The sequence below is a fragment of the Jaculus jaculus genome, chromosome 9 (assembly GCF_020740685.1).
Source record: "Jaculus jaculus isolate mJacJac1 chromosome 9, mJacJac1.mat.Y.cur, whole genome shotgun sequence".
Lineage (NCBI taxonomy): Eukaryota > Metazoa > Chordata > Mammalia > Rodentia > Dipodidae > Jaculus > Jaculus jaculus.
In genome coordinates, this window is record NC_059110.1 from 38955376 (window position 1) to 38969329 (window position 13954).

General features: G+C 39.6%; 1 protein-coding gene across 8 annotated transcripts in view; it reads left to right on the forward strand.

Moving 5' to 3' along the window:
• Positions 1 to 802: 802 nt before the first annotated feature.
• Positions 803 to 13954, forward strand: part of Echdc1 (ethylmalonyl-CoA decarboxylase 1) — a 41320-nt gene continuing 28168 nt past the window's right edge. Inside the window, exons 1-5 of one of the 8 annotated variants that reach the window (XM_045159350.1) lie at positions 815 to 903; positions 2566 to 2638; positions 3477 to 3560; positions 8808 to 9026; positions 12822 to 12964. In XM_045159350.1, the coding sequence (XP_045015285.1) occupies positions 8810 to 9026; positions 12822 to 12964 (360 nt within the window). In that variant the 5' untranslated portion in view covers positions 815 to 903; positions 2566 to 2638; positions 3477 to 3560; positions 8808 to 8809. Of the gene's footprint in view, positions 904 to 1116; positions 1573 to 2457; positions 2639 to 3476; positions 3561 to 8807; positions 9027 to 12821; positions 12965 to 13954 lie in introns of those variants that run through there. The other 7 variants (XM_045159349.1, XM_045159352.1, XM_045159348.1 and 4 more) reach the window with 7 other exon arrangements.

Here is a 13954-nt window from a genome sequence, read left to right on the forward strand (position 1 = left end):
AAGCTACAAAACTGCTAATCTAACCACACTTCCAGTGACCAGTGTTTACACCACTGTAACTAATGTTCAGGAAAACCTAACTTCAATCCCTTATCCACGACATTCCACTCCTGGTGCAAAATACGACCTCACTTTTCAGCACTATGCATAAAATAAATATTCTAAGAATTTTAAGTTTAGTGGGTTTTATAAAATACAGGTTACTTTCAGGACATACACTAAGTGTCTCATGATTTAAAAGAAAAAATTACAAAGCAGGGCTGGAGAGGTGGCTCAGCGGTTAAAGGCTCTACCTTGCAAACCCTGGTGCCCCGGGTTCAATTCCCCCAGTACCCAAGTAAAGCCAGATGCCCAAAATGGCACTTGTTCTGTAGTCTGCCTGCAGTGGCAGGAGGCCCGGGGGTGCTCATACTCACTGTTTGCCCCTTTGTCTCCGTCTCAAATAAATCTATACAAATCTTTTTTAAAGAAATACTATTTAAAAAAAAAAAAAAAGAGTAAGAAAACCCCAACCCTCCAAAAACTCTTCTACGAAAGAGCATGGGCGTTCAGTACCTTTCTCCGCCCTCCTTTACCCAGCACACACCCTCCTTCCCCGCACACCTTCCCAGGTTTGCAGAGGAACCGGGGAAAATGGAGTTAGCTGCCTTCCTCGCCTGCCGCACACTATACCTCCGAACCGGTTGACCAAGCACCCCCGGGACAGGGCCCTGGGCTGGCTGGCGGCATTTAGGGAGAAAGTTCCAGGAAAGGGGAGCGGGGGCAGGGGGCGGGACTTCCGGGTCCCCGGGCCCGCGCCGGAGGGACGCGCGTGGGAAGCGGACGCGCCGGACCGCAGAGCGTGAGCACCGGGCAGCGGAAGAGAGCCTGGGGGAAGACCGGGAGCGAGCGCGGCCGCGGAAGGTCGGAGAAGCGGAAGGGAGCTCGGGCCTGGCGGCCTGGGGGCTGGCGGGGAGGGGCTCTGTGTGAGCGCCCGGCCGGCGGCCAGCTCCTCGGCGAGCTCGGGTGCTTGTGGCCGTGGGGTGGTGTGGGCGCCCCTTGCCCGCGGAGCCGGGCGGGGGCGGCTGGTAGGGCTGCCCCCTGTTGGGCAGGCGGCGGCGCTGCGGCCCGGGCCTCGTGCTCCGTGCAGGGCGGTGGCCAGGGACGGTGCCTGCGGCCCGAACGCGAACTGAGGAAGGATAAGGAGGCTTCGCCGCAGTGTGCTGAGTTTAAGTTTCTGAATACTCTCGCAGACTACTCACATACCTATGCAAACTTTGGCAACAATGGCCCCTAGGATCTCTGTAATGTCTACCTGTGCACCAAATTAGCTTGCTTAATTGAAACTGTTCTTCAAGTATTTGTTCCGTACAGCTAATTTTTCAACAACAAAAAAGAAAAGCAAGCCTAGTGTTGATACGTGCTCTTCTGGAAGTCTTCTTTCATGCTGGATTAAGAATGACAGTAACTGGCTGATGGTGAAAATCAGCATGCTTTAAAACAACAGCAAAACATACCAGATTTCTGCCTCTGAAATACTAATGTGTCATCCTCTGTTGTTCTGGGGGCTACAGGTCTAGAGATACCATATGGGTAAGAACATAAAAGATTTCTGTAGAACACTAGTGCTTTGTTGGTAAAGGTAAGGCTGGGAAGGAAAGAACCATAGTTGTGAAATGTACTGAGAGAGAAGTATGTCAACAAAACATGGGGCTTTGACCTGAACTGCTAATTAGCTAAGTTGGGGCACGGAGAGTGGTCATCAGTGAGTAAGGGAAACCTGCTTTTGAGGAGACATAGAGTTGAAACAGGGTGGATTATGAAAATAATAAATGGGGTAGATGGAGAAGTGACTTGTGGTGAGATTCTTAAACCTCTCTATGGAACAAATGCCCTCTTGACAGCTAAATTTAGTAGGTTAGTTTGCCAAAAGAAGTAGTTTAGAATACTAAGTGCTTTGACCAAAAAAAAAAAAAAAAAAAAAAGGTGTAGTAGTGCTAACAGGATTTTATGTTTATCATATTAAAGAAAATGACTTGGATAAAAAGAAAACTAACAGGTCACATGTGCTAAAATTTAGAATGACAAAAACTCTGAAGGATTTGGCTGTGTGGAAAAGGGGTATAAGTGGCATGTAATGGAATTTGAAAAGTAAGTCTAAAACTGAAAACTGAAGAATAGACACTATATTCCAGTTTAAAGTTACACGTTTCTGATTTTTTTGATTACCTGCTTTAAGATAATTACTTTCTTATTAAATATGGTGTTTTTTTCTGGATTTGATGTTCTGAACATAATGGCTAAACAGGTAGGCCTTTTAATAGAATAACTAGCTTATTTCCTGTGCATTGAGTGGAACCATACTTGATTACCTTTGTGGAACTTGGAAAAAAAGTTTGAGAATGAAACCTTTGCCTAGAGAGGGATTTTCTTTTTTCCCCTTTGTAGTGACTTGGTAATGATCTGCTTTCTTTGCAGAACAGCCAAGTAGCCTGAATGACAGTGACCATGTAGATTTTTTTGCCCTGAAGAAAGATTATAAAGTTGTAAATGCCTCATAACCTTTTTCACTGCCTTGGATTCCAGGAGTAAACCTGATACAGATAGTTACCTGCTGCTTTGACAGCACCGGACATTCTTAACCTCTACTTACTTATGAGTAAGTACTTACTTTCTTATCTCCTCAGTACCTGAGTCATTTTATACTTTAGGGTGTGAATTTAGAATTGAGATGAAAGGGTGTATAATAAGCTATTAGGAGATTTTCAGAATTGGATTCCTAAAGTTTGGGTCAGTGAGATGAGCAGGCCTAAGTTGTATCCTTAAATTATTTTGTTAGCACTCTAGCACTGACAAGGACTCTTAAGAGGATGAGACAAAAGAAAAGACAGATGTGAGACAGGGACAGAATAAAGGGAGAACCAAAAATAATAATAATAATAGAAGAAAAGATACTTGAAGTATCAGACATAGGCAGGGCCCTGGGTTTAATCAAACCTAAGCTGTCTGACACGAAGGCCCCAGGCTACGGAGGTGGCAGCAGCCTGGGATCTGACTGGCAGGGGAGGTCCTCCCCCCATTCTGGGGTATTGCTGTGAGCCAGGTTCCTCCCCCCACATTCCTGGGAGTTTCTCAAGGAGCCTGGACCCCCAGACAAAATCTCTACTGAGATCTGCCACTCCCTCTCCAAGCAGGGATACCTGGACATTCAGATAAAACTTAGGCTTTGCCCATAACCCTGTGGCCTTTGGCCAGTTGCCTAGGAAGCTCCTTCTATGGTATTGGCCAGCACCTTGCAAGCCCATCCCCCTGTACCGTTGTCTATGTGCTGGAATGAATGTCCCCGTATGCTAATTAGGCATCAGCAATATCCTTGTACATCCAATCCCGTTAGGACCCTCTTCCCACCCTCAACTGCTTATAAACCCATTTCCCTGACAATGAGCCGAGAGCACTTCACCAAAACTGTCTCCTGGGAGTGATTCTTTCTTCTTCAGGGGAAAGGTGGCTGGCCCAGAGGACACAGGATCCTACACTTGAAGTATTATAAGACTTTTGTTTGAGAAGTCAACATTTCACAGGTAGATCAAATGTGGCAATGTGTTACTGTTATGGAAATATTTAAGTGTTAGCAGTTTAAATATAAAGGAACATAGTCTGATAGTATTTGTACTAATTACTTAACTAGTCTTGCTAGTCTTGTTGGGGTGAGGAGGAATGTATCTGTACAGAACAGACAGACCCCTTATAAATGAGAGTAAAATGCATATTGCTTACTAATGTTGTTATTCCACAATGACACAGTGCTAATGATTTTATAAGCTTTTTTTTTTTACTCTTATAGTTTAATAGTTTAATTTCTTATTCTGTTCACTAAAAAAGCATTATAAAAAACACAGGCAATTTTTTTCAAATAGCCATCTAAGTCCTATCATGTTTTTTTTTTTTTTTTTTTTTTTTTAGATTTCTATTTGAAGTTATGATCAGTGTGGAGAAAACCAGAGCCTTTGCTCCAGATTAATTTTCTCAACTATGTTGGTTGTGCTTGGTTTTTCCTAGAGGCAAACATGCACAGAGCACATGCTGTCCATGTCCAAACAAGCACTTGGACTAATTATGTTTGACTCTGAGTGTTTGTTTTCCAGTTTTAGGAGTTGAGTTAATAAGAGACCTTGAGAGTTTATTTTCCTAAACCAGAATCATTCCAAGAAGCCTGAGACCTACTCTGTGTAGACATTGAAGACAGTTCCAGGTTATTTTCTCCTAGAGGAGGTGATGGTGCGGGGTTAGAATCAGTCAGTGGAGAGGAAAAGAGAGCAGAGAATGCAGTGAGTTCAAATTAGCAATACCAGTGGAAGCAGGCTTTCTTTGTTGCCTCAAGATTATATAGTCCTCCTCTGGAAAGAAGGGAGAAGAGGATACGCCAAGTCTGAGATTCTTCAGTTTAGCTTTCTAATAATGTTAAGTGTTTACCTTAGTACCTACCAGGTAAATGTCTTTTATTCTGAACAAGTTAGAGGATGTAACAGGCTAGCCCCAACCCGTAACATCCAGTAGCCTTGAGAGAGACATGCATTTAAGTAGTCTAATTAGAAAGAATTCTACTGTGATGTTTAATCTTCATGGCCAACTTTACTGGTCTTAGAATTACCTAGAAACTTATCTCTCAGCATGTTTCTGAGGGCATTTATAGATGTTTAACTGAGGAGAGAAGACCGTCCTCAATGTGAGCATAGTAGGTACCATTCCATGGACTGTGCAGTGGGGGTGGGGAGTTTCTATACTAACCTAAAAGGAGGAAAATAGCTAGGAACTTGGAATCATCTTTTTGTACTTCTGGCAGTGTAGCCAGTTGTCTGGCACTCCTACCATTGCAACTAGAACTGCCGTCTCCATGCCTACCTGCACAGGATGGAGTACTCAAGCTGTCAGCCAAAATGGCCTTATTTCTTAAGTTGTTTTTGCTGTGTATTTTTTCACAGCAACAAGAAAAGTAACAACAACCACCAAAAAAAGGTACAAAGAGTATAGTTGTTGTTGTGATAAACCTAATCATGAGATTCTTAGGCTTTAGGAGCTGATTTTATGGGAGGTGCAGAAAAATTTGGAGCTTTGTAATAGAGCAGCTGTTTGGAGAAGTTAAGGGGCTATTCTGGTGAAGTTGTTGAAATATTAGAACACACTGAGAAATATGGACAGTAAAGTCAGGTGCATGACATTTTAGAAAGGGACAAGCAGTATATAGGGAACTGCCCTGGGAGCTATTTGTGTTTTTCTGGCAAAAAGTTATGGCCAGAAATGTCTTAGGAAATTCTACCCATGTCCTGAGGATAAGAGGCTAATTCAGAAGTAATAGATTAATGTTAGTGAAGGACATTTCAAGACATGATGACATTCAGGTCCTGGTGTGGCTAATGGCTCATTGCTTTTAGCTGAATTAGAGCAGCAAGTGGAGCAAAACTAAAAAAATGTGCAGTTTAGTGAGGAAAGAAGCACAAGAGTTTAAAATAGCAGAAGTAAGTGTGTGTGTTTGTGTGTGTGTGTGTGTGTGTGTGTGTGTGTGTGTGTGTGTGTGTGTAATTGTTAAAGAGATTAGCCCCATTAAAGAAAAACTCTCACTGTACAGTGAGGCAGTAGGAAAGTTTCCCTAAAGGCAAGACCCAACCCACTGAAAGACTTGTGATGGTTTGCATACACAGGAAACAAGAGCCTGCAGTGAGAATGCTGCTAAAGAGGTTGCTAGCTCCAAAATGGCCATCTAGGGAAATGTTTTCCCAAGCTGGATTCAGAGGCACACAGAGGCTGCAGCAGCTGTGTTCCCTGGGGGCCTGGCTCCTTGAGTTAGCAGCAGAACATGGCATCATCACTCACATGGTACTGATGTTACAGGCATGAAAGATATAAGAGTTTGGGGTCAATTTTCAAGCAACTTGCTAAGACAAGTCAACATGAGGTCCCCAGAGGCCGTTGTATGAAACTGTGAAGGTGAAGCCTGTATTGTAGTGGAGATGTCGGTGTTGGAGACAACAGCACTGTGGGTATCCATCAAGGAAAGCTCCAGGCACGGAGTGGAGCCAGCTGAAGAGAGAGGTCACGAGTACTAGGTGTCAAGCTGGCAGAGTGGGGGGTACCTAAGGCCCAGATGCCAGATCTGGAGCTTTAGGGTTTAGTGGGTTTCATTCCATCTTGCTCTGGTCTTCCCTTTCCTTGCTATCCTCCCATTCCTCCTTTAGCATGGGAATGTTTGTTCGTGCCTGTGCACTTTGGAAGTGTGTAACTTGTATTTTGATTTTATAGGGCCTCACAGTTGGGAGATTGACTGAGTCTCGGAAGAGACTAGATTTTAGAATGGTAATGGGACTGCTAAAAACTGAGTACTTTTAGAGATGGACTAAATGCATTTTCGCATTATGAGATGAAAATGAGACTTAAGGGAGGAGAAGTGTAATGCTCTGATTTAAAGTGATATGTTTGGGTATCAAGTTGACAAGGAATAGAGTTGTGATGGGAATCTTTACTGTCAACTTGACTGGATTTATAATCTCGTAGGACACCTTTAGGCATGTATCTGAGGAAGATTCCAGAAAGGTTTAATTGAGAAGGGAAGACTTACTCTTAATGTGGGCAGAGTTCTTGACTGAATAAGGAGAGAGCAAGGCAAGTGCTGGAATTCATCTCTGTCCTTCCTGTTGACAAAGTGTGAATGGCTGCCTTACACTGTGGCCTTCACTGTGAGAGCTGCTCTTGCCTCCAAGCCTTCCCTTACATAATAGACTGTACCTAAACTGGGAACCCATATCAATCCTTCCTTCCTTAAGTTGCTTTGTTGTATTTTGTCATAACAATGAGCAAAGTGACTTATACAGCTTCAAACCAGACTCTTAAGAACTGTGTGCTATATATAGACACAAATACAAAGTACCTTCAAATTGCCTCATTGCTTAGAAAGCACTAATGTTTTGTTTTGAGTAGTAAGCCAATAAAATGTGAATTAACTTGTAAACATGAATGAAATCAGACAAGAAACTCTCCTGAAAGGGAAGGAAGTGGATTACTCAGGACTGGTGGAGGAGTTGGTGCTGGCTGAGTAAGAGGCCAGTGCAAAAGAGAATGTGGCTAACCTTATATGCTTATATACTTCGCAGCTATACATCCTGAATTTGATTTTCTTAGAAACACGATGAAATTTTTTTTATTTTTCAATTACAAATGTAAATGACAGGTATAAATCTTCAGGAAATGATAAACAGTGTACAGTAATACATTACATGTCCTTAGTTCCACAGATCTTTAAAACTGTGCTAAGGGCTATGAATAAGATAAAGTGTTCTTAAGAATTTATTAATTTAGGAATCAAAATACCTTCAAAATGCTACCACTCATCTCACCTCTACTTTTTCATCGTCTGTTTTCTAATTGTACATGGGTTTTTTAAGAAATATCGTTACTTTATTTGCTGCTGTTAGCTTTGATCAGAGAAGCTTCTTTTTGCAGTGGTCAGCATCAAGTGCAGAGTCTCACACTGGTCAAAATGCTGAAAATATGTGACTGTTGCTTGTTGAGCAGTATGTGGGACATCTTTATCATTACCTCCAAAGCTTAGGGAACATCACAAAAGAAAGGGAGAAAGGGGAAGGTGGGGGAGTAGTGTAGAATACTGGCTCCTGTGCAGGACAGGATGCATGCATTGTTTCACAGACAGCATATGTGATTACCTGCATAAAATTGGGCCTGTCAACACCATAATATGAAAGCTGGGGTGGAGAGGACCCATGAGGCCCGAACCCTCCCTGAGCTTTAGGCAAAATTAACAGTTTATGGACAGGAGGGAGACACTTTCTTCAGTGGTGTAGCCACAGGTCAGATGCCCATGCTTCTGTAAATAAACCCTCAGCCTTGCTCTTTTAAATAACAGTAATGAAACTCATTGGGACACACACACACACTGACAAAGTTAAAGTTGGGGCTAGTTGGGAAGGAGATAATGGGAGGAAAGAAAAGAGAAGAAAATAGAAGGAAGGGGTAAATATGATCACAATATATTATACATTATGCACATATATGAAAATGTCATTATGAAATTAATATATGCTAATAAAACATTTAAGAAGAAATATATTTACTAAGGACTCTTGCTTAGTTGGTAGACTTACCAGAGACTCCATACAACTATAGGCTATTATATAGCTGCAAATGTAATATTTTTTCATTATTAAGTTTCTATTATGAAAAGAAATAGAGTACTTAAGTTAGATTTGAAATTTATAATTTATAATTTCTAAGTATATATAACTCAAAGTTTCTATAAATTTTGTAGATTGGGAGACATGAATGGTAAAGGCAAAGAATCCTCTAAAGTCAAAAATTACATTCATCAAGAAAAAAGTGTTCACTGAGAGATAAATGATGCATTCATGCATCCATTATTCATAGAGGTACATGTGCAGGAAGACTAATGAACAATGGAAGCATACATGTCCAGGTTCATTATCTAAATGAAGAAGTTGAACACATCTAGATTCTGAAACACCACTTATTCAGCACCTGATAGATGACTTGGTCACCATTTTTCTTTTTTCACATTTGGATTTATCTTCTTTTTGGCTGAGGTAGATAGGCGAGGGCCCACCTGAAAGTTGTCCTCTGAACTCACACACACCGTGGCTTGCACACACACACAAAGACACAAAACTAAAAAAGTAAATAATGGTGCTTACCTTCACTGAGGAGTACAACTGAACAGAAAGGTTCATTATTATAGTCTGTTAACCCGTAGCACTAAAAAGTGAATATCTGCTTATTTGGGCAACCACATAATTCTTTTTCAGAAATGGCAAAAAGTCTTTTGTCTTCATCTCTGTCTACAAGGACAAAACTGCTACAGCAAACAGGAGTGTCAATATACTCTACTTCTAACGGCTTCAATGAGGAGGAGGTGAAAAAGGTGCTTCAGCAATTTCCAGGTGGCTCTGTTGACCTTCAGAAGAAATACAATGGCATTGGTATTCTTACTCTGAATAACCCAAACAAAATGAATGCTTTCTCAGGTATAATCTTTCTTTTCTAGATATAAAATGACACTTAACTCTTAACCTGCTATCACATTTGTTTTTATCCTTTGCTTGCTAAAAGAATTCTTGTTAGTGTTGGTACTCTTTCTAAAATGGACATATACAAAAATAGTAGTATGAACTAGGAATATTTCACTAATTATGAATATTTTAGTCATTTAAAAATAATGAATATAGATGTTGATTAAAAAGGAAACTGTTGTCTGGCCAGGCATGGGGTTACATGCCTTTAATCTCAGCACTTCAAAGACCAAGGTAGGAAGAGTACTGTGAGTTTGAGGCTAGTGGGAGACTCCATAGTGAATTCCAGGTCAGCCTGGGCTAAAGTGAAACCCTACCTTGCAAAAGAAAACTTAATGTTTTCCATTAAAATGTGAAATATGCTAACTATATAAAAACCTCACCTGTGGTTTTGGCTAATGCTACTAGGATACAAGGCGGAAGGAAGTTAGAAAGATTTTCTGAAGCTGAAGATAAAAACATTTAACTCAAAGTTTCTATAAATTGGATAAGACCATCATTTCCATTTTTTTTTTTTTTTGCCCTTGTTCTCAAAATGTTTTATTTTAGAGTTTTAAGGGCCACTTTAAAATTCCTCTTTAAAATATTAACAATATATGATAATTCTTTTTATGGGGTAAAGCTTGATAATTCTACACATACACTTAAATCATCAAATAAGAGTAAGTAACACTTGTGTTGAGAACCTTCATATCTATGTCTTATAGTTATTTTGAGTCATATAATAAATTACTGTGAACTACGGTCACCTACTCTGTTATAAAACACTAAAACTAATTCCTACAATAGAACCACTGTACTTACTTATCTGTTGACTCTTTCCTAACTCAGTGCTACTGGTAAATACCTTCTTGTTAGTAATTAAAACTCTTTTTAAAAAAACTTTATATTTATTATTTATTTAAGAGAGGGAAAAAAGGCAGAGAGAGAGAACAGATGTGCCAGGACCTCTAGCCATTGCAAACAAACTCCAGATGCATGTGCCACCATGTACATCTGGCTTATGTGGGTTCTGAGGAATCGAATCTGAGTCCTTAGGCTTTGCAGGTAAGTGCCTTAACGGCTTAGCCATCTCTCCAGCCCAAGATTCTTAACATAGAACAATTTTATATAAACTAGCCTCAGGAAGACATAGATTGCATATTCACTCTCTCATGGAACTTTGATTGAAAAAAAATTGACATGAAAATAAAAGCTAGGGGTATTTGGGAAAGGGAAGGGAGCTATGAAGAGGTGGTAGATAGGACAAGAAAGAGTAATGAGGGAATAAATATGATGCAAATGTTATATACTCATATGACAGTATCAGTGTAAAACTTATTATTTTGTACAGTTCATGCCTACTAATAAAAGAAAAGAAAGGGAGACCAGGATATGTGGTTTTTTAATTTTTGCTGAAGCGTAAATTGGAATTGTGCTAACATCATCTACAAGAACAAGCCAATGACCCTCCCAACTATGTCACTCACATTTGATTTGGCCATCTATGCTGCCAGTTATGTACTTCATGGGTGAGAATAAATTATATCCTTTAGTATGATTTGAAATGTTAGGCTCAAGCATATTACAATGCATTTTACATGTTTATATATAATAACACCTATAGAAATAATTCAATAAAGTTTGTAAGTTTCTAATGGTCTTTATATACAAAGCAACTTTTATTTCCACTTCTTTACATTTAGAAATTTATCCTTGCATCAGTGCTGATGAACACGGATGTAGAACCAGGCACAAATGGAATCCACATATGTAATTTTAAATACTGTATTTGGCGTTAGAAAAGCAGAAATAGACAAACTTAATTTTAATAGTATTAAAAGTATTATTTCAACAAATAGCTGATACGAAATTACAAGTGACATGTTTCCCTTTTCATTTTCTTTTTTCTTTTCTTTTCCTTTTTTTTTTTTTTTTTTTGAGGTAGGGTGTCAGTCTAACTTCGGATATCCTGGAATTCACTATGTAGTCTCAGGGTGGTGTTGAACTCTTAGAGATACTCCTACCTCTGCCTCCCAAGTGCTGGGATTAAAGATGTGTTACACCATGCCCGGCTTCCCTTTTCATTTTCATGTTAAGTTTTGAAGTCTGCAGGACATAGACTTAGTGTATATGTCAGCTTGACTATCCACATTTCAAGCAGACAAAAAGTATAAGTAATTGTGGATACTTAATAGACTGTTAGCCAGAGAAAAATAAAATTAGAGGGCTGGAGAGATGGTTTAGCTGTTAAGATGCTTACCTGCGAAGCCTAAGGACCCATGTTCGACTCTCCAGATTTCACATAAGCCAGACACACAAAGGTGAGGCAAGTGCAACATTGCACATGCCCATTAAGTAGTGCAAACGTCTGGCATTTGATTTCAGTGGCTAAGGCCCTGGTGCGCCAATTCTCTCTAAAAAATAAAAAAAAGTAAAATTAGAAAGGTAAGAACTACTTTAGACAGTTCAACTAGAACAGTGGTATTAATTTACTATGGTTAGTTACAAATGATCTTTTATTCAAATGGGCATAAATATTAATTTGAGGCAGAATGTATAAAACTAATAAAAACAAATGCTTTGCCTTGAGTAAAATGTTTTGTTTGTTTGGGAGGGGAGAATATGGGTGAGCTCCAAAAACCATTGATTAAAAATTCTTCGAGGGCTGGAGAGATGGCTTAGTGGTTAAGCGCTTGCCTGTGAAGCCTAAGGACCCCGGTTCACGGCTCGGTTCCCCAGGTCCCACGTTAGCCAGATGCACAAGGGGGCGCATGCGTCTGGAGTTCGTTTGCAGAGGCTGGAAGCCCTGGCGCGCCCATTCTCCCTCTCTCTCCCTCTATCTGTCTTTCTCTCTGTGTCTGTCGCTCTCAAATAAATAAATAAATAAATAATTTAAAAAAAAATTCTTCGACTGGGGCTGGAGAGATGGCTCTGTAGTTAAAGGCTTTTGTTTGTAAAGTCTATGGCCTGGGTTGGTTCCCCAGTACCCACATGAAGCCAGGTGCACAAAGTGACATATCATCTGTAGTTCATTTGCAGTGGTAGGAAGCTCTGGTGTACCCATTCACTCTCATTCATTCTTTCTGTCTGTCTGTTTCTCCTTGTAAATAAATAAAATGTATTTTTTAAAAAATGATCCAACCAGATACTTTAAGATTCTTACTGTATAAGATCTTCTCCTACTCTCACAGTGAGTTTGAGGTCGGCATGGGCTAGACTGAGATCCTGCCTCCAAAACAAAGAAAAGAAAAAAAAAAAAACAACCAATCAAACAAACAGACAAACAAAAAAACTTCAGAAAACAAAACAAAAATCTTGAAGCACCTTCTAGGCAGAGAAAAATAAAATTAGTCATGTTGAGAATATTACGAATTTGGAAGATCACCAAGGTAAACATATCTAAAAATCACTAAGTTGAAATTAAGATCTTTACCCTAAGAAATAATCTTTCTATAGCACTATATCCCATATTCTACATTTCCATTTTCCTATTTCTAGGTCAAATATGTTACATATTTTTTATATCTAAATATATAGCTGTCTGGTTTCTTAAGGTACCTAAACGAGAAAACAGACTGATGAATTTAAGTTTCTAAAGCAAGGACTGTTACATATACTTAGTTGTTTACTTCATTATATCAGCATATTCAGTAAGTACTTGTAAAATATATACCCTAATAGTCTTGCTCAGCATCTCATTACTTCTGTGTTTTTATTTTTTTCAGTTTCTTACATGTTCATGCTTTTATCTTCTCCCCTGTCTGGCAGGTGCTATGATGCTACAACTTTTGGAAAGAGTTATTGAATTGGAAAATTGGACAGAAGGGAAAGGTCTTATAGTCCATGGGGCAAACAGTATGTTTTGTTCAGGATCTGATCTAAATGCTGTTAAAGCACTAGCAACTCCAGAGGTAAGCATATGGTAAATATTTTTTTTTAATATTTTATTTTTTAAAATTTATTTATTAGAGAGAAAGAGAGAGAGACTGGGCATGCCAGGACCTCTAACGTTATGCTGCAAACCAACTCCAGACATATGCCCCACCTTGTGCATTTGGCTCCTATGGGTACTGTGGAATCGAACATGGGTCCTTTGGCTTTGCAGGCAAATGCCTTAACCATTAAGCCATCTCCCCAGCCCATGTGCATGCTGTGTTTTTTTCTTATGTTGTTTTTTAATCCCAGACAGATGGACAGGCAGACTGATATACAGAAAGATGGACAGGTGTATGAACAGATAAATGGGCAGACAGACAGGGTCTCAAACTATAACTCATACTGTCCTGGAACTTACTGTGTAACACCTGACTGGTCTCAGATTCCCTGAAATCTTCCTGCCCCAGCCTTTGGAGTGCTGGCATTACAGGTGTGAGCTACCACAACACGCTTCTTTGTGGGTAATATTAATACAATAACATGCATGAAGTAGAGAGTATGTTTAAGACATAATAATTTAAAAATTAATGTGGACTAGAAATAGAGTGTAAAATTCTTGCTAAGCATTTTTCTGATAGACTCCATTCTTACACACTTAAGAAGTAACTGTAAATATATGAAATGAACTTGAACCAAGGAACCTTGTACAATTACATGATATGCAGCTGTATATATAAACGTATCTGCTTCTCATGCTGAGACTTTCTGAGACTCAACATGGCTGTTACTTGCAAACAGTTTCCTCTAAACACGGCTCTTTTTTTAAAAAATTATTTATTATTTTTTTATTAACAACCTCCATGATTGTAAACAATATCCATGGTAATGTCCTCCCTCCCCCCACTTTCCCCTTTGAAACTCCACTCTCCATCTTACCCCTCCCCCCCTCAATCAGTCTCTTTTATTTTGATGTCATGATCTTTTCCTCCTATTATGATGATCTTGTGTAGGTAGTGTCAGGCACA